The sequence below is a fragment of the Gallus gallus genome, chromosome 2 (genome assembly GCF_016699485.2).
Source record: "Gallus gallus isolate bGalGal1 chromosome 2, bGalGal1.mat.broiler.GRCg7b, whole genome shotgun sequence".
Classification (NCBI taxonomy): Eukaryota; Metazoa; Chordata; class Aves; order Galliformes; family Phasianidae; genus Gallus; species Gallus gallus.
Genome location: NC_052533.1, coordinates 6,836,873 through 6,858,492, shown reverse-complemented (window position 1 = coordinate 6,858,492; position 21,620 = coordinate 6,836,873). Strand labels below are relative to the sequence as shown.

General features: G+C 39.3%; 1 protein-coding gene across 5 annotated transcripts in view; it reads right to left on the bottom strand.

The window, feature by feature from the left end:
* Window positions 1–13,306: 13,306 nt before the first annotated feature.
* Window positions 13,307–21,620, bottom strand: part of ACTR3B (ARP3 actin related protein 3 homolog B) — a 97,657-nt gene continuing 89,343 nt past the window's right edge. For all 5 annotated transcript variants that reach the window (XM_046930882.1, XM_046930884.1, XM_046930885.1 and 2 more), the window contains 4 exons: window positions 21,342–21,434; window positions 15,360–15,485; window positions 14,850–14,933; window positions 13,307–14,258 (listed from right to left, as the gene is read on the bottom strand). In XM_046930882.1, coding sequence (XP_046786838.1) covers window positions 14,163–14,258; window positions 14,850–14,933; window positions 15,360–15,485; window positions 21,342–21,434 — 399 coding nt within the window. In that variant the 3' untranslated portion in view covers window positions 13,307–14,162. The remainder of the gene's footprint in view (window positions 14,259–14,849; window positions 14,934–15,359; window positions 15,486–21,341; window positions 21,435–21,620) is intronic.

Sequence of the window (21,620 nt, the reverse complement as noted above, 5' to 3'; positions counted from 1 at the left end):
TTCCTTTCTGATAGACATAAAAGATAAAAATTTGTGTTCCTATTACTCTCTAACAGTCTAATAAACTGCAAATATCCGATTTCCTATTAAAGGCCAGAAGCCAAGAATTCAAATAGAAGCATCTTCTATCGCTATGCTCTGTACATAAAGTAACGTACAGATGCAATAACAAAGTTAATTGGCTTCTTGTTGCTCGGAGTGCATGTGGAAGAAAATTAAAAGAACCAAATTGCTATCTCTAATTAGAAATTCTGAGGAACAACATTGTAGAGATGGATTGTCAGCTTCCTTAGGCATTTCCTACTCACGTCAGTCAAATTTATGCATCTCCTTTCCAATTAGTATCTTAATTGCCTTCCCATAACAAGCAAACAAGTGCTGGCTGTCAGTTTACTTTAATTCACACAGTCGCAGGGATGCTAACACCCATCTCCCAATGTGCAGGTGTCCTACTGGGTAAATCATGCCATTGCACTGCTAAGTGGAGAATTTCTGTTATGAAATTAAATCTGTAACAAACATCTCCTAGGAGACCAGGGTACTTCTGGTTAGAGGAGAAGAGGAGGAAGTGGAAGACAGATAAAATGTTTTGTAAACAATATGGCTGTTGTGAAATGTTCAGACGGGCTGTCATCAATATCTCTACTCTTAGCTTCATTTAGAAATTTGTGCTAATTTGTCCCCCCCTGCTCCACCCTTGTAAAGCTCCATCTGGAGTACCGCACCCAGGCTTGGGGCACCCAGTACAGGAAGGATGCAGAGCTGTTGGAGCTGGTCCAGAGGAGGCCATGGAGATGCTTCAAGGGCTGGAGTACCTCTGCTATGAAGAAAGGCAGAGGAAGCTGAGCTAATCTAGAGAAGATAAAGCTCCTAGATGTTAAGAAATTATTTGCTCAGAGAGTGGTGAGGCGCTGGCACTGCCGCCCAGAGACTGTGGATGCCCCATCTCTGGAGGTGCTCAAAGCCAGGTTGGATGGGGCCCAGGGCCGTGATCTGGTATTTGGAAGCCCTGCCCATGGCAAGGGCTTGGAACTGGATAATCTTTAAGGTCTCTTCCGACCTCAGCCATTCTATGATCCTTCACGGGCAGCAGAGAGAAGAACTCAGAATCTTCTCTCCTACATAAGCAAAATCTCTGAGGATACCAAATCCTCCAACCTCACCACCTTCCCTAAACTGTGCTCTCCTGCAGCTGGTAGAAATAGAAGATGAGGAACAACCAGCCTTCCCAAGCCCAGCTTAACTCACTGCTGAACACCATATTGTGTACTTAATCTCCAGTGGGACAGCAAAGATTGCACATTGCTGGGTGGAATCACTACCAAGGGGTAGGTATCCTCTGAAGACTGATAAGAGACGCATTTGCACCATAGAAAGAGTACATCAAAATGTCAACAACCCTCCAGCAGAATCCCAATCAGCAACATTGCCTGAAAGCTCTCCTCTGCTGATTCACTCTCATGTGTGAAACCAAGAAGGTAAATCTTGGGCTGCCTCCATGCTTCCATTGTGTGCCCTGGTTAAATTTCAAGAAAGAGCACCAGGGTGAATGCTGGGGAGAATTCGCTGCCCAATAGCTAAAAATTTTCTCCTTGCAGGCTAACTGCTGGTCCAGCTTCCTTCTGATTCCTCAAAGGATAGCTGAAAAGTAAAAGGTTTACATCAGTTAAAACATCATGCAATGAACTGGTTAGAAGCTTGGATTTCTTTTAGTTTACAAGAGTAATAGTAGGAGCTTTACACTGCAAGAAGGATTTTAAAATGACCAGAAAGAAGGAGTGGACAGATAAATGATCACTGTTCAAAATGGTGGTGATGGATGGTGATGGATAGTAATTGGGAAATTTTTCATACCATATTTTCATCAGAATTGAGAAAATAAAAGGTTTTTAAATGATTATTCAAGTTAAGAACAATAACAACAAATAGACAAAGGTATATCAGCTTTCTAAAAGCATGTCAACTTTTAGCAATCTCCCTAGTGAAAACTACAGAGCATTAAAAATACTTCCCTTATAGATCCCATGTGGTAAATCATCGTATCTTTTCCCATGTCATAAACCTGCAGAGAAACTGATGTTTCTGCTTAGAACTATCAGAAGTACTGTGGTAGTCAATAGGACAAAATATAATACTAAGATAAACCTAGAAATGTCCAAAAGAAGATGCATATGATAGAATTTCACCCAATTGGTACACATACCTGATGTCAAGATCCTTCCCAATGGAGGAAGAAAGAGATAATTCACTCCCTGTACGCTGATGTCCCAAAAACTTTGCTCTAAAGCTGCTAACAAATAACCAAACAAATGAACATTATTCAAGAACTTTCACCCGTGAAATACTGGTCTGTTAAAGTTGCCAACATCCCAAAGTGTTGGTATGCCTTCAGAAAATGCCATTATTATGGCACATACAAAATCCATGTGACAGACAGTCCAGATGATGAAAAGGGTATTGTCCTGAATAGCATCAACACGGATTGCAATAACCAACGTTTGAGCTGCTGGTGTTGTTCCTGTCAGTCAGATAGAAATTGAGTCGCTGCACTTCTCCTGGTGCATTCAAAGAGAAAATTGTCCTGTGATGAACTCAAAAGCCCCATGACTTGCTCAGCTCTGTTGATTTCTTACTGTAACACCCCACACCCTCAGGATACCAGTTTTATTAAGACACAGTGTGGATAGTCCAGCAAATCATCCATCTGTAAACAACTGAATTAGAAGCCTGTCCTCAGAGCAATGTGCGCATACAACAGCAGCCCACAGCAAGTGAATACAAACAGTCTGGTGTGGAAGCAGGGAAACTCCATTCTGGGCTAGGAGAGAAACCTCTGCTATGCTTTCATCACAGCCACAGACCTTCTGAACGCCAATCATGTACCCATCCTCTTGGTTCCTCTATCTGCCAAAGGGCCATAAAAACGTTTAAGTTGCCTTGCACAAATTCAGATTTGCAAATGGAAAACCTGTGATATGGAATCTATTGGAATTGAAATCTATCTCTTACAATTATACATTTTTAACCACGGTATGACTTGAAACAGCAGATATAACAGCGCAAATAGGTAACAGCACATGGCCTTTTCTTCTTTCAGAGTCATCTTAAAAGGGTTAACCTACCTTACCTGTTTGAATCACACCATTGTTATGAGGCACTCAAGGTGTGCCTCAAAATTCAGAGTTGACTTACAGCACTCTGATGTCAATGGCAATTGCTGTTGTTTACTGCAGAACAAATGGATTACACAAGTAACAGCAAATGAGAAGCAACACAGCTGAAACAACAGGACTCCTGGCAGTAATCTTCAGTACAAGAAAAAGCTGGATATTGTGCAGCTGAATAGCTTTTATGATAGACAATCACTGAATAATATCAAATATCATAAGGCAACTGAGAACAAGGAATGGAGGAACTGTGTTCATTTTTATAACTACAATGAAAACATGACTGAGACTCAGAAAAATATCCAAATTTTCAGAAGAAGGGTTAGCAAATGTCTTACAGGACATATCTCCTAATGTCCTGACACAGATCTGAGTTTCTGGAAAGAAAACTCTTCTCAGCTAAGTTCAGCTGTGCATCTTGATCTAACTTCTTGAAGGGAAATAGATGGTGCTGCCATGGAATCATTCATCTGACCTAATTCAGACTCTATGGACTGCTATTACAGGCATATGCCTCTCTCCTTGGACTTAAAGGGAGCCCAGAGTGATCAGCTCAGATTAGTTAGATATCTGATTCTGAGAACCCTTAAAATCCTCAAAAATAGCACCTTGTCTCAGGAGTATGATTCCATTTTCTTAGCACACAACCATGATTTACTTGTATCCCAGTAGCACTCAAATATCAAGAATACCAAACACGTGAAAGCTGCCACCTTCAGAAGGCTGCAAAGTAACAAGTTCTTCATCCTAGATCCCTTTCCAAATAGATCTGCTCACATCTAGCTTCACTCTGCTGCCCTTCACAAGGCCTGCTGAAAAAGTGGAGACATGGGACAAGACCAAAAAAGAAGGAGAAAGAGATTTTGAGCAAGAGAAACAAATGTTGATCAGACATACCAGGTTGCCATATGTTCGCCTTCCTAGTTAGCTTCAACCCTTCCCATGATTACACGAGAGATCATCTATATTGAAGAAAATTAGTATCTGCTGCTACTTAGTGCTGTGACTGCCTGGTAGCATGCTGTGTTTCTCTGACAGAGGCAGTAGAATTGGTCAAAATATCAGATTAATTGGAGTTTTGCCCACAAAAGCTAAAACCAAATAATTATTAGATTTTTCATTGAAATAAAAACTTGTGCACAAGGAAATTTGAAAAAAAAAAAATACAATATTTACATTAGCAGAGCAGGAACTAACCCCAACAACTACAAAGCTGGTTCAGGTTCTGTTTGCTTACACTTCTCTCCAGTAAGCTCTCAGGGAAGACACACTCCAAGGCCTCAATGCTTTCTTGTAGTGAGGGGACCAAAACTGAACACACCATTTGAGGTGTGTGAACACAGCACTTAAGGTTTGTCTCTCTTTTTATCTACTTTTTGTTTGAACCAATTGATCCCAGTTTAGCTGCCAGTTGTGCTGATCCAAAAATCCTCCTCCTTGGGATTGATGGTGCTTGGGTATGGTATTGGGAATTCAACCCACTAGATGCATTCAGAAGCAACCTGAGTGATCTCAGCGGGATACTGACCTGCCTGGAGCAGATAGAAAGCAGCTACAAAGAGGCAGATCTACTTCCACCTGACTTATTATTCAAGTGTAAAAGTTTAATGCACCTATCTGAACAATTAAAGCGTGTTCTCTGGAGCATGGTTGTCTTTCTGCTTCTGAAGAGACAATGGCTCATGAATTAGCAAGCACTATGAACAGTACCCCAACACAGATTTATTCATGAGCTGCTTGTTTCTTCGTACACACCTAGGAGGAAGAAACAGCTTTAGTAATATACATCACCAAAGAAGATTTTAAGAAAATTAGGAACCACACAGAAAATTCATTGGGCCTCTGAGGTAAATTTGCTCAAAGATGGAAGGCCAATATGTTTAAGGGTGGCTGATTCTACTCTGATACAAATTTTATAAGATTTGTGCAGTCTTGTTATAAAAGCATACGTGGTGCAAATCATGACTGGAAGAAGCATGACCTTCCTTTGGGAAAGAACTGAGCTTGCTTTCCTGCAATATACTTAGTAACTACCTTTTTGGATATTCATACCAATGCAGCTTGACAAATGACACTTCTTGATCTGTTATGTGATTACAGTTACCCCCAGAAGAGGAAAAGGGAGTTAATTTCACGGCTACCTTTGGTTACTAAGGTTGCGTACTCATGGTCTGTCTGTAACTCACAGCACAGAAGATTTATATTATCATTCTGTGAAAGATTTGCTTTTTCCTTTGGTTTTGAGGAAAATTATGCCATCACAAAACTTTTCTTTCTCTGGTATTGGCAATTTATCCAGCGTTATTCTGTTGCTACACAAACCATCATGGCAACTTCACAATTTCATCAATTTTGATGCATTTGGGAATGCATTGGTTCAAAAGACTGCAATCTTGCCAAATACTGATAATTGTATTCTTTCTTCCAAAGAAATTACTAACAAAGGAGATTATTTCTAGCAGAGTTGCCCAAAAAAAGTATTTTTCCCTTCATTGAAAAGTGCATTTTGTCATAGTCGATCTTCGTGTAAATTTGATCACCTCACTGAAACATCCACACAAGATTCTTAGATCCAAAACAGAAGAAAACTGAGGGGAAAACACAGGGAGTACACCATGCAGACATGAGAGGAGGAAACGGGATTTTGACCACAATTTCAAAGCAACTTCTACTCAAGAAAAAAGTCTTGTGAGCCTTAATGTTGATGCAAGGCACATAGCAGGCTATTTCCAGTCTGATTTGTGGCAATACTCCAGAACAAATTGTTCAATATATGATTCGATCAAGTCTTCCAGAGAACTGAAGAAGTCAAGCTGGTTTCTTTTTCCTTCTTGAGTGTCGCCATCAGGAGGAAAGATTCTCAGACAAAATTAGATGCTAGATACATCTTTGTAATCGCAGAGCCTTATGAAGGTACAGGATGATAACTCACTCAAAATAGCAACATGAAAAGATTAAGAAAATAAAGCATTACTGATGAAAAGCTGCAGAACCTACAACCCCACAGTGTGGAAAGTTAAGAATATAAGCTGACTTGTGTGCTTACATATATACAACCTACACATTTAAATATTACTGACCTTAAGAACTGTAACAGTGGTTTGGAAGCTGACATTTTTTCAAAACAGATTGGAGAGTTCATCATTGTTCTCTGACAGCCTATAACTAAGGTTTCTTCCACTGTAGAAACAATTACAGCAGGAGTATTCTCCTTACACACAAAACAGATTCACATAAGACAAAAGCACATCAAAGACCTGGAACCTTAAGAAAACAAAATAGCCCGTTATTTAAAATATTTTGCACCACTCTGCCAGTGAAAATGCACCAGTTTTATTTATGCTGGTAAATTAAACAGTGTCAGGAAACATTCCCAGGCATCGGATTACCAAAAACTACATGGTTAAATCATAAGCATGACCTACAGCACCATTCTGGCCACAGCCGTCATTACTGAGTCAACTAATGTCAGAGTACAGCTCAGGAATCAGTACAATCCAGAGATCATCCCAAAAGGTAGTTTGTGTGTGCTCACTTTATCAGTAAGCCAGGAGAGTTCAGTAAGAACAGGCTGCACCATGCAAGTAGGCCTCAATGCCAGAGAAGGGTTTTGAGCATGTTTAATTTACGAGCATTTCTATAACCACTCAGAATAGACATGGGATGCAAGTTGTTGCATTTCAAAGTTAATAAAAGGCTCTATATTATCCTTGAAGAGAGTCATCCAAGTTCACAGAAAATTAAATGACATTTAGTTTAGTTTTAATCTGGTAAAAAGAAGCCTAAGATCTCTGTTTAGGGATTCAATCAACAGCTCAGTGCTGTTCTGCTATTACAGAGATGATCCTTAGTTATACTCTCATCCATTTCATGTTCATTACAGCTAAGTATCTGCAGTTCTTTAGAAAAGTGTTGACTGCAGAGGTAATTGTCTTCAGGTAAAAACATTTTCAGATATACAGAAATAAGTTGTTTAAATCCCACTACTAGAGTCATCATGCAGGTTCCCATCTCCATTCCACAGAAATGGAGGGTCTAGAATACCTTGCTGAGATACCTCTTGTCATCTTCAAGGGTGTTTTATTGATTTCACTTCCTGGACACTCAAATTTAAGAGTTGTATACTCCAGATATGAGCCATTTTGATCAGTCACTGCATAATAAAGTCCAGGTGAGAGAGGAAAACAAGCATATTATAACATTTCGACTGTATCCTGTAATAACATTTCTCATAAAAGGTCACTAACTCCTTAAAGCCAGCAAATTGTAAACTGTGTACTCAAGAAATGGATGTTATGGAAAAGCAGTTCGTAATCCTCCTAATAATCTTTGGCATTGGGGCACATTTAGTATAATTATAGACTGTGGCAGAGTAATTTGAAAACTTTATTCCACAGGGCCATAATTACATCCTGGCTGTAATCCTTTAATAGCCAATATCATTTAATGCATAATAGACATACAATATGACTAGATGAACAGACATACTAAAACATCCTGCAAGCAAGCCATAGTAAAAGTAGGAGCACAGACAGTGATGCAGGCTATTAAACAAGATGCACAATTAATAAGCAACAGAATACACAGCCTAGAAACATTAGAACTTCTACTCTCATTTGTGTATTTCCTGCAACAACAGTTGGTTTTCTAAAGTACCCTGCTGGATGCATAAATTGAAAGTACTGAAAGAAATCTGTCATAAATTGCCACTCATGTCAATCCACAATCAAGCAAGAGGTAGAAACAGACTTCCAGCTATTCTTTGGAAAGATGTTGTAAGGACTGACACTGCAGTAAATGCTGACCCAGTCCAAAATACAATGAATCCACAACAGATCGTACAGCCAGCTGCAAATGAGGAGCATTCATCTGGTCATCTCTTATTCTCCAGGTTTACACTGTCTACATTTTATCTGCATCAATGAAAATAAAAGCCAAGGAAGCAGAGATATTTGTTTAAACTGCTTATTTGTGCCTAAGAGCATATACAGTGCATGGGAGTGGAAAGGAAAAGCTTGAAAGGAAACATAATGTGGAGCCTAGCTGTTAGTCTCAGGTAAGCAACACAGTGTTCAAGAATCATTTTACAAATCTAAAGTGTTCCTGAAGCACATAATCGGATGCTCCAGAGAAAAGACAGGAATCAGGACATGCCTAGTTCTTCTAGTACTTCTAGTACACCCTATGCAACAGAAGTTTGAGACAAATACAGCTTTCTAGTCAAACTACACATTCCTTTTTTATTAATATACTATACAATGATAGGTCATCACTTGAAGAACATAATGGAGATGCCCATGATTGCAAAGGCATCACAAATTAGGACACTTGGTGGGCATCATCCTCCTAAATGCCCATTGCTTTCTGTTTTTTTTTCAGCCTACATCCGCTCATTTTGTTCCCCTTGCAGTCAAAGGGTCAAATATCACTCATTACAGATAGCACTGTCACTTTCATGTACCAACTACAGAGGAAGATAAAATAAGGGGGAAATTCCTTCATGTTAGCACAATGCAGTGTTTATTGAGAAAACTAAGATCTTTAATTGTAGAATGGCCAATGGTAAGGACAGGCTCCTGAGACTACAAGCAAAGCAGCAGCAGACTTCAAACTAGACAAAGGTAAGAAACAATGACTAATACTATAACCCAGTTATATTCATCAGCTGAATTCACAAGAACTTAGAAGGAAAATTCATGGTTGGACTCGATGATCTTTAAGGTCTTTTCTAATCTGTGTGATTCTATGATTCTATGAAACAGCTGTAGAGAAGCAGGAAAAGTGACAGTTCTCCCTCCTCTTCTGAATTCCACCAGACAGAGAGTTGAAGAGCAATCCAAAGTGTCGTAATTTAGCTTGACCTCTACTTCTAATAGCTGAAGGCAGCAGACATTCTTAGGCTGGCTCCAGAGCCTTTCATCCGCCAGGCAGGAGAATGCCATGAGACACAAATGTCATCTAAACTGCACTGAATGGAGGCAGAATAGATACAACTTTTTTTTATTGTTTATTGGGATAAGTGTTGGTGCATGCGAGAAAGCCACGGCCACCCAGGAGCTCTGTGCTGAGTGCAGTGAGAACACAGCCTGGCAGCTGTTAGACAGGGCATATCAAATTTGATTACTAGCACACCCTTACCTCCCACATGAATAAGCTGCAGCTTATGGGAGTTACTTCAAAACCATTCACAAAAAAAAAATAGGCATGAAGCCTAGGGAACAAATAACAGGTTGGCACTTACTACGGTTGTGAATATATAAGCAGAACTATAAAGGCTGGTCTTCTCAAGAATGTTAAGGTAAGATACCTGCAAGTCATTTGGAAGCTGAAGCAACACAACACACATCCTTCTGGAGTCACCAGTTTTCATGGGTATAGTACAGTGAGCTGTGAGCATACATCTTTATTGAGCATGTTCCCTCACCACTTGGACCATCCACAGTGCCCAGACATTAAAACCACGGTCACGACGAGATCCTTTTCCTGTTACTTTGAGCAACTGAGAATTAGATGCAACGTTTGTACTAGACACCATAGCCTTCTATAGTCAACAGAGAGGGGAAAACACCACCAAAGGCAGTGACTTGTTTTAGGTGCACATACTAGGATAAGACTATTTGTCCCCAGAAGCGATCACGTCAGACATCTGCACCTACCTTCTGATAGTTCAAGCGGGGCAGGCAATTGCTAAGCTATTGCCTGAGAGGTAGTCCCTTAGGAAAAGATCAGAAAAGAAGAAAAGCTTACAGAAATGAAGCAACTTTCCCCAAATGATGCAACAGTCAAGACTGGCAATGGGAGATGGCAGTAAGAAACGGCCAGTGCTCTAGAAAATGGCAGGATCAGTGATCCCAACAGGATCATCTTCGCAGCTAAGGCAAGAACAAAAGAAGCCACAGAGGCAAGCTGTGAATACAGGCAATTCTTTGTCATCTTCTGCAATGTACAACTGTTCATGAACTACAACGTTCAACTTGTTGCGAGGGGTAGAGAAGGAAATTCAAATGTTAAAAACTACAGGGACATTCACATGCTGCTTTCCCTCATAGTGTTTTTCTTTACCTCCTGAAGAAACACTTCATAAAGTCCTGTGTATGAAAATGAGATACCTGGCTATTTCTTTACCACAGTTTTACCCAAGCTTTCATTCACTCTAACTATTTCACAGCTGCTATATGGTATGTCTTAACATTATGCCACGTGCTATTCAATTAAGCAGAAGGTTGCATACTTCTGCTCACTATCCCTGGTGGTTTTAAGTCAGCTTTTCACTTGTTCCATCTCCAATGCTTATTTGGCATAACAGAAATTTTTCCAGATGAGGGAGAACTTACTTATAACAAAGAATGAATTATTTACACAGAGATTGGTACTCCAGTTTGTGTCAAGACTTCACTAATTACAGTTAATTGAAAGTACCACATTGAACATAAGCACAACGCTCTTCAGGTTCATGAGAGCCTTGATTGCTTTTAAATACTACTGAAAAAGGAAAAACTCTGGGGATTGTCAGCAGGAAGCAACACCTTCCACTTCAACAGTATAAACTCAAATCAAATCAAGGTTAAATCAAAGCTAAAATAAATTATTTGGTAATTGGTTGATGGGAATAGGTGAACCCCTTTCCTAACAGCTACATGGTATCATAAATTCCCCAAGTCAGAAGTCCCAGTTACAACTATGCAGATCAGACTGAACCTCCTTCTGCGCTTCAGCTTACCTGTTTTCAGTCTCCATGCACGTCACATCATCTCACAGAAGTGTTCTGTGATCATCAGAGCTTGCTCCAACAACCAAGCAGGACCACAACCCCTTCAACAGCAGCATGCCATCACAGCAATTCAGATACTGTTGAAAGCCCAGCTTAGGCTGCATGGCAGCTCACAGATAAACAATCCTTCATGTGTCAAATTCAAACTCTGAACATTCGGATGCAGTGGCAGGTGAAATCAAATAGCCTATCAAATGTAACACCTGGTTGAGCTACTTCTAAATGTCAACTTGTTTTACTCTAAAGAGCTGCATGTGCTTTCACATAGTTAAATCCAAAATTACATTGCTGAATACTGTCACACCAACACTATCTTACCACTTTCAAGTAGATAAAAATAGGGATTTTTTCCATCCAAACACACTATTTTCTATTCCTGCAAATATAGACAGACTTGTCTTAGCAGGCTGGGTAACAGATCCACCAGCCTCATCAGGCTCCAGAAATTTGCCCTAAAGCTTTAGGTGCTAATAGAACACACCTTAAGAAATCAAGCTTTGTAAAAGCAGTAGTAAGTGCTAGTGCATGTGACTGGAGACAGAAGAGATACCTGTCCCCTCTGGCTCTGTCTCAGGTTAAAGTCCTTCCTGTTCAAAAGCATTCACACCCAACACGTGCTCCTTCTCAGGTGAGTGCCGAGAGCAACAGGTTAAGGAAGCAACTTTCAACTCGCTTTTCAGAGAGTAGTGTGGGTCCTCATTAACTGTTGGCACGGAATCCACGAAAGGTAAATTGAAAAAGCAAGCTGACTTGCCAACAAATTTAAATTCAACAAACAGGGGCTAACAACTCATTTTCATTTCTCCTCTGACATCTCATCCAGACTTTTTTTTTCTGCCTAATGGTGGTTTTAATGTCATGTGGTCTTACACATGATAGGTAGGTCAGCCTTCCAAAAAGTTGAAGAGCAGGGTAACTCAGCTTCAGAACACTCAAGCATCCTATATTAGTATTCTTACTACTAGTGGTGTGAGTCTTTTGTTTTCTTCATTCACACTGAGACTTGCTCTTTGAAACCTCTTTCCCTGCGAAAACAAAAACAAACAAACAACACATCTTCCATTGGAGTTGTTGAACAAAAATACAGCTAACTCTAAGGAATTTCTCTACACCTGACTAAAACTGGCAACAGGTAACCATTCCATGTTCGCAGCATGCCCTATTTTGTAGCACCAAACAAGTGTCACAATTCAGTGCATGCATAAGTCTGAATGTGCAAGGCTTCCTCTCAAGCCTGAGTCCTGCCACATCATCCTCATTGTTGTGGATTCTGCTGCGTACACCAGAAACCTAAGAAGTCGGCAGTGCAGTGACAAACTTCTATTTTGCAGCCTTCAAAATCCAACACCACTTTGAGACTAGCTGAGTGCTCAGTGCTAATGGCTCTTGTCCATTTTGAAGGGTAATTTTGAAGCACATTATTCTCAGGATCACCTCTTCTCCCTGCATTAACAGCCTCTCAGTTTCTGATAGGATAACATGTCAGAACTCTTCTGGCTTATACCCACATCTCCGTTTCTCAATCTTCTGCTTAAGCAAATGACTTGAAGGTGGCAGAAGAAAAAAAACTCATTCAGTTCAGGGCTGCATAGGAATACTTGTCCAGCATTTTAAATGCTTTCCTCATTTAAATGCTTTATTCTCAACAGACCAGAACATATTTTAAGTCTGTACCTCATAATATATTGCAGTAGTACTCAACGAAAATACTTAAACATAGACAAGGTGATATCACACTGGAACAAGCTGAAACAGTACACACTATATTGAATTTTCCATTTCGTTCTTAGTGGAAGGCTTCAACAAGTCTACTCTGAGCTGAACTTTAAGTTATAATGCATTCAGAAACAGGTTAGAGTCATAAAGTCCCCCATTAATATCTAATGTATTGGTTGGTCTAATTATTTCCATGCCAGTTAAAAACAAATTGATGTGTATTGCAAAATCCTTCTTGGGCTACACAAACTGTTTCAAGAGCAAACTTACAAAACCTCTGTTACCACAGAACAAATAAATATCAGCATGGAAAGAAAAAGAAGGATATCCTACCCTATTAATGACTGAAATCATGGGCACACAATGCTTCTTCTATCACGAGAACACGTACCCATGCAATGCACATAAGTCCTGAAGAAGGTTGCACAGAGATGCCGAGGCTTCTCCATTTAGAAAGACTGACTCTGAACAACCAGACCTAACTTTAGGGTGACCCCCCCTGTATAGAGTAAGAGTCTGGATGAGAGATTCCCAGAGTTCCTTTTCAATCTGAGTTTTACTATGATGCTATATACAGTGACCTATAAATGGAAAGCTAACCTTGGGAGATAATAGAAAGGAGTATGCAAATCAAAACTACCACAGACTTTCATAAAGATGTTAACAGCGTTTATTTCACTGGTGCAAGGCCTGTGTGTCATCCACCACTCAGCAACATCAGAACAAAACATCTTCTATAAAACAGTTTCAGAAAATTCAAAACAAAGTAACAGTGGCTATAATAAACTTCATACAGTACTGTAAATCACTTAATTTGTGTCATTCAAACAAGAATAAATCAGTTGCTAGCATACATGGCTTTTTTTTTCCCCAAAATAAAATATACCAGCACAACTCCAATACATGCCTCACACCTGGAAATGCGTAACATCACTCCATGACATTGATAGCTGTTCGTGCTTTGAACTAGTCATCAATTCACCCTACTGATATCATAAAATACAAAATGATATGAAAAAAAACCTACATTTACAAAGTATAGTCCCAATCCTGCAATCTAATCTGTTTGGGCAGGTACCTGCAACCATTTCAACCCCCCTGAAGGCAATGTGGTATTTAGTGCTCCATCGCTAAAGATTTGATTGCAGAATTAGGGCGAAAGTGGGAAAGGTTTAAATCTTTCCACAAGCAGTAAAACACTGCTTCATTCTTCTAGATTCAGTTTCAGTAGTATTTGCACAACCTCCTAAACAGAGAATTACCTACTGTCAATAACCTCACATTTAGGAAGAAAGAAGGATAGGCTTTAAAGTAGTCTGCAGAGAAATGGCTTTCACTGAAATGACTTGGGGCTGTAAGCTGTGCTGTAGCACACGGCGGTGATCCAAATGCTTCCAAGAAATAGCCACATCTTGTTTCAGTATTTACAGTACCTGTTGCCTTCCTCTGCCTGACATGAGTTTCTTCATGAGTTAGAAATCACAGACCTTGTTTCCATTAGACAAGCATTATGACATGACTCCAAACACAGGATTATGACGACAAATGCTAGGGCCATATTCTTCATAGTCTTTTTTTGTGTGACATACTTGGAAGAACTCCGGCTGTGAAAACATAACACAAATCCTCTCAAAACCGTAAGAATGCATAAAGCAGAAAACAGACAAATAAAATAATGCTTTAATTTTTTTTTTTAGAGTGTGGCTTTGTGAGAAGGTATTATATCTTTGCAACAGAATAAAACTAAAATTTTTTAAGATGTGAAAACTATCAATGAAAGACTGTATGGACAATAGAGTTGATTTTGAAAAGAGCAATAAGAAATTTCACTTCTAAGTCATGAATTGTTTCTGTTTTCCTCCACTTGATTCTCTCCCACGTCGAAGAATGTTTGTTTATATCCTATAACCCTGAAGTCCTGACTAATCCCAAGTGTTAACTTCAAGAATAAAGGAACTATGCTACAGCTATCGTATAAATACTACTTCAGAATTATGTCATGTCACGATATCCTTACACAAGTAAAGCTCCCACTTGCTCTGTACAAATTTTGCCAAGACGAACGTTGCGATAGGATTGCAGAATGTGACAAAGTTCAGGCTGTCACAAAAGTTTTAAAAGTGGTACTCAGAAACAAACATAGCCAGCAGACAACGTGAAAAGAAAGATCCAGAATAGTTTTCATGAATACTTACTGTTGAAGCCAGCATGGAACCGCCAAACCAAACCGCATAGCGCTGCATATGATGTGTTATCACTTGAACTTCAACTGGCTTGGGCTAAGAAAAACAGTTCATCATTAGTTTACATTTCCTTATAAACTCAAAATATCTAGAAATTATCACCCCTCCACTCATATCACTGTCTCACAGTTACTCAGAGCATTGCATTTCCTAGGAGATCAAATCATATAACAATGCCTGACTAGTACACTGAAGGACACAACAGTTAAATCCCTCTTGCCTACTGCTGAGATCACTTCTCTCCTAGTAAGAGACATCAGAAATGCCCATACAGATAGCTCACGGTAACTTCAAGGTTCCTGTAAATATACGTCATATGTTGCAAAGCTACCAAGAGATTTAATAATACATATATACACTCTATTCATTCTACAGCATTGCATGTTCACTTGTGAGGTGAAAGCTTTAAACTTCATTTCTTCTACTATTCTCATAATCAACCTACTTGAAATTCTTACTTACTTTTATCCGACCACCACTGAGCTCCTCACTAAGCCTCAATCTTGCATCCACTACTCTTTTCAAATCCCTTTGCAGTCGTCGTCCAAAGTCCCTGAACATTGTGGATCCTCCCGAGAGCACCACATTCTATGGAGAAAATAAAAATACACTCTTTAAATCCATCTTCAAAGTGGGTTTTTCCTAAATGCTATTAGGAAGCTGACAAGCTACACAAACCACCTTAATATTGCTCAGTTTCCACAGAAGGTCCACAGCTCCGTATGTTCTCCCTTTTTCTTTACATTATACTTCTGTGTGGAATATGCTACCACAAAAGAGAAGGATTACATTAAAATAGTGAGCTAGTATCTATACATGCACTGGAGCAGAAAGATGACACTGTAAAAAGTCTCAGAGACTTCGACAACATGCAGTTTTAGCACTGATGCTAAGTAAGGCTTTAGCCTGGTTGTGTTGCTGTTAGTGCCATTCTACAGGCTAGAAAGTGTTCTAGAACTCATTTCTAAAGAGTTAGACTCCTAAACACAGTAACCAGCAGATCCAATGATTCAAAGATGTAGCCAAAAAGGACAGTAGTCCTGAGAAAAGTACAATGCCTTCCACTTTTCTCTACCTGCCTGTCTAGTGCTAGTTGTCAAAGAACTAAAAGCCTTGTTCCCTAGACTTGTACTTTTATTCTAAACATGGGTTCTAAAACGTCACATCCTCAGCACTACTGATAATATCTCAGGGCTACAGACCACTGCCAAAGTCATCTCAACAGGGCACGGGGGTTGGGGTTGGATTTCAAAACAGGAACACTGGAAAATAACAATGGTGGGAGCAAGAATGGACTTCATAATCAAAAAGAAATGAACTCTACATGACAAAAAAAAAAAAAGCACGCTTGCCCTGCAGTGCCTGCACATGGCACTGCAAACCAAAACACCAATTAGTGTCACTAAAACCACTTGTATACCTGAGTCACGTTGGCGAGGAACTTTACTGAGATCAAGAGTTTGGTATACACTGGGTAAGGGGTTATCTCTTCCTAATAGCTTCTGACACTGCAGACCGTGCACATAATGAAAGAATCCCTGAACTACTGCCCACAGCCAGGAAACCTGCATACAGATCTGAAAAGCTGAAGACATGCACAAGTATTCACGCTTCCAGGCTGCAGAAGTAACCTTTGGATTTTAAGCACCAGAGTACAAGCTGCAAATGAAATTTCATTGCCAAATGAGAAGAAAGCTGCTTGCTTATTTATGAAAAATAATGAGGAAAGTAAACATATACATAAAACAGGAGCCAGAAACCACAGCTGGTCCTAAAATTAACTTGCCCCCTTCATATACAAGAGCTCCCTCCACATACAAGAACATATCTTCCCCTGCCTCAAAGTGGTCACACACTCTGTAAGAGGAAACTGCTACTGGGGAGGAAAAAAAGGAAAAAAAGACAACCACCAACTTGAGTGATGAAATAGCAATTAAAAAATTGTCATCAGAAAATACTACCTGGAGATAACAAAGTTGGCAACAAAAGAGAAAGCAATAATTCTATTCAAAGCAAATTAAATTTTGAGTATACATCACAAAGTGGACAGTGATACCACTAGGAGACTTCAGAATACTCCTGAGAATACTTATATGAATACATCTTAGTCCACCTTATGCAACTGCAGTTAGTGGTAACACTAGGAGAATCTTTTATCATTCCAGGGATAAAAGCTAGAAGGTCACACCTTCCTGAAATTACAATCATTCAAGTAATTTTACATGCTAAAAGAAGATTAAGTACAATGCAGATCAAAAGGAATAGAAGCACAAGTGTATACTGGTTGAAAAGGTGCATCATCTCATCAACGTATCTGGAAAAGTCAGGCTAAACAACATGTGGGATACAAGTAGGTATCACCATCTGCCATCATAACATGATCCTACACAGCTATAGTTCCCCTGTTCCCTGTAGCTCTTGTCAGCACTGGGCCAAATCTGTGCTAAATCTTTAGCAAAGGACTGTTGATAACACGTGGGCTTCAAGAGATTACCACAACTCAGCAGGTCAGTCTTCCATAAGGACAGAAGACAAGTAGGCCTCACTTACAACCAAAGCAGAATCCACACACAATCCTCAGCCTCTGAACAACACACCACCCTTCAGAAAGAACACAGTGAAGGTGGCAAAAAAACTGTTGGGATTAAAATAAACAAACAAACAGCCAATACCTTCTCTAAAATTACTGAGTGTTACACAATGACTGCAGTAACCACTAGAATTAAAAACGTATTAACATCAAGGAAGGCTAAAAATGCCTGTGGAGAAAGCTTACTAGTGGTGTTTGGGTTTCAGGCCTGCCTGGAAATTCTCTGGCCTCTCCGAAAAAGAGGTCGAGAAAGTTAGGATTCAAGTATCTGTTTCCAGCTGCTTCCTTTAGATGGGACTTCTGATCTACGTGCTTAAACATACTTCAGCTGGTTTAACAGTTCTAGGCAGAGCACAGGTTTTACAGCTGACACTGATCACATCACCTGATGGAAAGAAGCTCCAGACAGTTTTTGCTTTTATAGCTAACTGGCTGAAAGCTACGTTGGTTTGAAAGAAAATATTTTCTTAGAAGAGAGGGTTGAAGATCTTCCATGCTCTTGAATAAGATAACCACAGGTAGCAAATAACAAAAGCAACCCAGTTCTGGAAGGAAACTGAGGGTCAATGCCAACTGGAGGGCTGGCAGGAAACTTCTCACTTCCCATCCGTTCCCTTCACTTCCATTATGAGCTCTAGGATATTGAGTTTCATTCCATACCATCTCTGATCCTATACCTGTATAGTACAATGCTACAGAGATACAAAACAAACATAACAAAACCACCCAGTTACAGTAACAGGAATCTTTATCTAAGTAAAGCTTACCTACAAACTGCACACTTCTGCTGATTTAGTTAAAGCAGGGCATCATTTACCAAGACCGTATGGAAAGTGTAAGAAATATTAGACATCTCAAACAAGAAATATTATCCCCACAAGTAAGTAAATGTACTGCAAAAAACTATTTCTGGAATAAAATTTTATTTCAATCATGAAGAAACAATTTATGTTTCCTTAAATTTTATGATATTTGGTGATTATTTAACTGTTTGATTTTGTTCCTAGCTGTTCCACTGAAACACTTCTGCACTCAGACAAAAAAGAAACCACAGCTCAGCCACTGTCAAACCAGCTAGCACACTAATGTTACAATCCTAATTAGTAGTGGATAAGAAGAAACAGGGTTTCTTCTCAGCACTCCTGTGCTACACTAACAATGTTAATCACTTGGGGCTTCAATTTTAAGTAGCAAGAATGCCTTTGCTTTCCCCATGACTTACATCAGTGCCAACAGGATGCAGAACTAATGGCCTGGCAAGCTCTCCAGCCTTAACTCACCCACAGAGCCTGCCTACTCTGCACTTAGCAGTTAATAGCAAGCTTTGTCATTTTGCTGAAGCATGCTTAAGCAAAAGTCAGTTGAACCCTTGCTAGCTTCTGCTCGAGGACACCTACAATTTCAGAGAAAGAGGTAAGGAAAGAGTTGATACAACAAATGAGCTGGAAACCACTGGATGGTATTTCTGCCTGCAGCTCACAGCTGCACAGCAGTCTAACAGCGCCATCTACACACCACACAGTATATGTGAGGCTGCTTTCACACTATTTAAAAGTATTTTAAGTTAGAAGTGACATTAGGGAGACATTTGCTATAGCTTTAGTCTTTTGCATTTCAAACCCCTCCAGGATTCAGGGATGGTTCATTACAAACTGGGTAGCCAACAGTTTGGCTTTCTAAGAGAATGCAAGTACAATAAGCCTACTGCAAACATCAATTGCAGCAGCACTTTCAAGTTCTCTACTGCTCACATTAGCTGCACATCCAGCCAAAAGTCATCTTTTCAATAGAAAAGAAGCAGTATCCCTAAAATTCACTGAAAGCCAAAATAATCCATCTACAACAGAAGTCCACATTCACCAATACACCACAGTCCCCAACTCATGTGATGTGACCAGCTCAAAAAATTAGCTCAAAAGAAATAAAAGACCAAGAACGTGAGAACCTGTTCCACCCTGAATATTTAAGCTTGGCTGATTAGAATCTTTCAGCAAGATTTCTGATACCAGCTGAATGCTCTGTCAGACATCACTTCTATCTCAAATCACATATTTGTGCCAAAACCACAGCAGAGAACAGAGATGAGTTGAAAGAAATCAGTCATGGGGATATGCAAGTGTAAGGTTGTTGTTCATATCCCACTGGCAGAAGGCACAGGTTTCAGAACTGTTGGTACTGTTCTCATTAACTGTTACTGTCAGAATTCTGGAAGTATCTGGGGGCAGACTCTGGAAGGGGAAAAAGGAAGATGAAACAGCAAGGAATAAGAATGACCATTTCTGAACCTGATACAAAAATATAAAAAAAAAATCATAACTTCTTAGAATATCAAGCAGTTTTTAGCACTTTGAAAAGTCCTTCATCCACTTTTAGAAGTTGTTATAACTATATCCACTAGCAAACGGATAGGTCCGGCTATTCTTTTTTGACACTGAAGTAAAGTGTCATAAGATACACCCTAACTGACACAAGGTTAGGACAAGTTTTAAGGTCGTACAGAACACTTCCAAATTACAGAGAGATTTTAAAATAGCAGTACTGAAACCATGCAACATTATCATTCCTTGCAAATATACCGAGCAGATATTTCATGCTGATTTCAAGGTAGATGTGCATTAACAACACTGTGTTTAGTAATATACTCATCAGAAGATGGGTTACAGAACAATTCTTCAAAGGCTACATAACACATATAACCTGCAACAGGGTATTTTAAGATATTTTCTGGAGGAACATTGATGAAACACCTACATTTATGCAGTGTAAGTCTAGCACTCCAGCACAGTAGCACTAAAAGAAGATATTTGCCTCCATGGAAACTTCAGTCTTGCAGAAAGAGAAAGGACAAAAGAGAGCCAGACATTAAGAGTTTCCAAAAACCTCTTGCAGCAATCGTAAGCTTGAAGCCATTGTAGTCATCTACTGCAAAGTCATTCTGCATAGAAGTTTCTTAAGTAGTGGAACTTCCTCTTTTAACCTGCACTGCAGCATTGCTCTAGGTTACTATGTCTCATTCTAGATTACAGAATACCTTATCTAGATAACTAAAATATACTACAAGATGTTAATAGATACAAACTGCCCTAAGATACATTTAGTTACAACTTATTGTTCCTGAGAAAACGCCAACTCTCATAGGCAAGATTCTAACAGAACAAAACCATAGCCTTTCACATGAACAAGTCCATTTCTTCATGTGCCTTCAAAAAAAGGCACTGCTGCTGATACACAAACAGAAAACAACTAAGAAGCATAGAATGTGCTGCCAATGCAGAAAGAGAGGTTGCCACAGGCTACGCCTGTCAATACCTTCTTTTTCAGTTCTTAATGAACCACTGACTAAAAAAACTCTCTGGATTATATGCCCTAAACAAGTTTAAACAGCCTTAATTGTTGCCTTCTAAAGGACTAAGTTTTCATGTACTTTAACATGAGGTTCAACACCTGGCTAAAACTGCAGTGAACACACTGAGACTATGAAAAAAAAAAAAAAAACCCATGTGGGGAAGAGACCATAAGGCAACCCTTAAAATGGGCAAAATCCAAGGACTCCCACACATAAGAGTTTATATTACAAATATCAAATATAAGTAGCTCCTTAGGAACAATACTTACCTGCATTCCAAGCCACTGCTAATCACCATCTTTTGTTTAAAATTAAAAGCAGCAAATAACAAGCATTCCTTATTCAGAAAAACTGTATCTTGTTTATCTTAAACTTTATTTCTATTCAAAAGTTCACATTTCTCATAGTAGGGGAAATCGTAGCCAAGTGTACCATACACAAATGCAACATAACGATAACAGTTATCTTCCAAAAGAATTCAGCTAATCTTAGAACACAAAGGCCATACCTTATATAATGGACGCCGGACATCAATGGGACAGTTCTGTATAACTTCATCAACTACATCCGAAATGGATTCCATAAAATCAGGATTAGCAAACTAGAATGAAATAGAACAGACATTATGTATCTCCTTCCAAAAAAAGGAAAACGCAGAAGTGAGACTGTAGAGACAAACTATAACAGTATTTTATTTTATTTTTAAAAGGGGAAATAGAAGTCAGTATTACTCCTGCTGACCAAGTATTCTACACCATAACAAGCCCACTTTTGTACAAGGGAAATA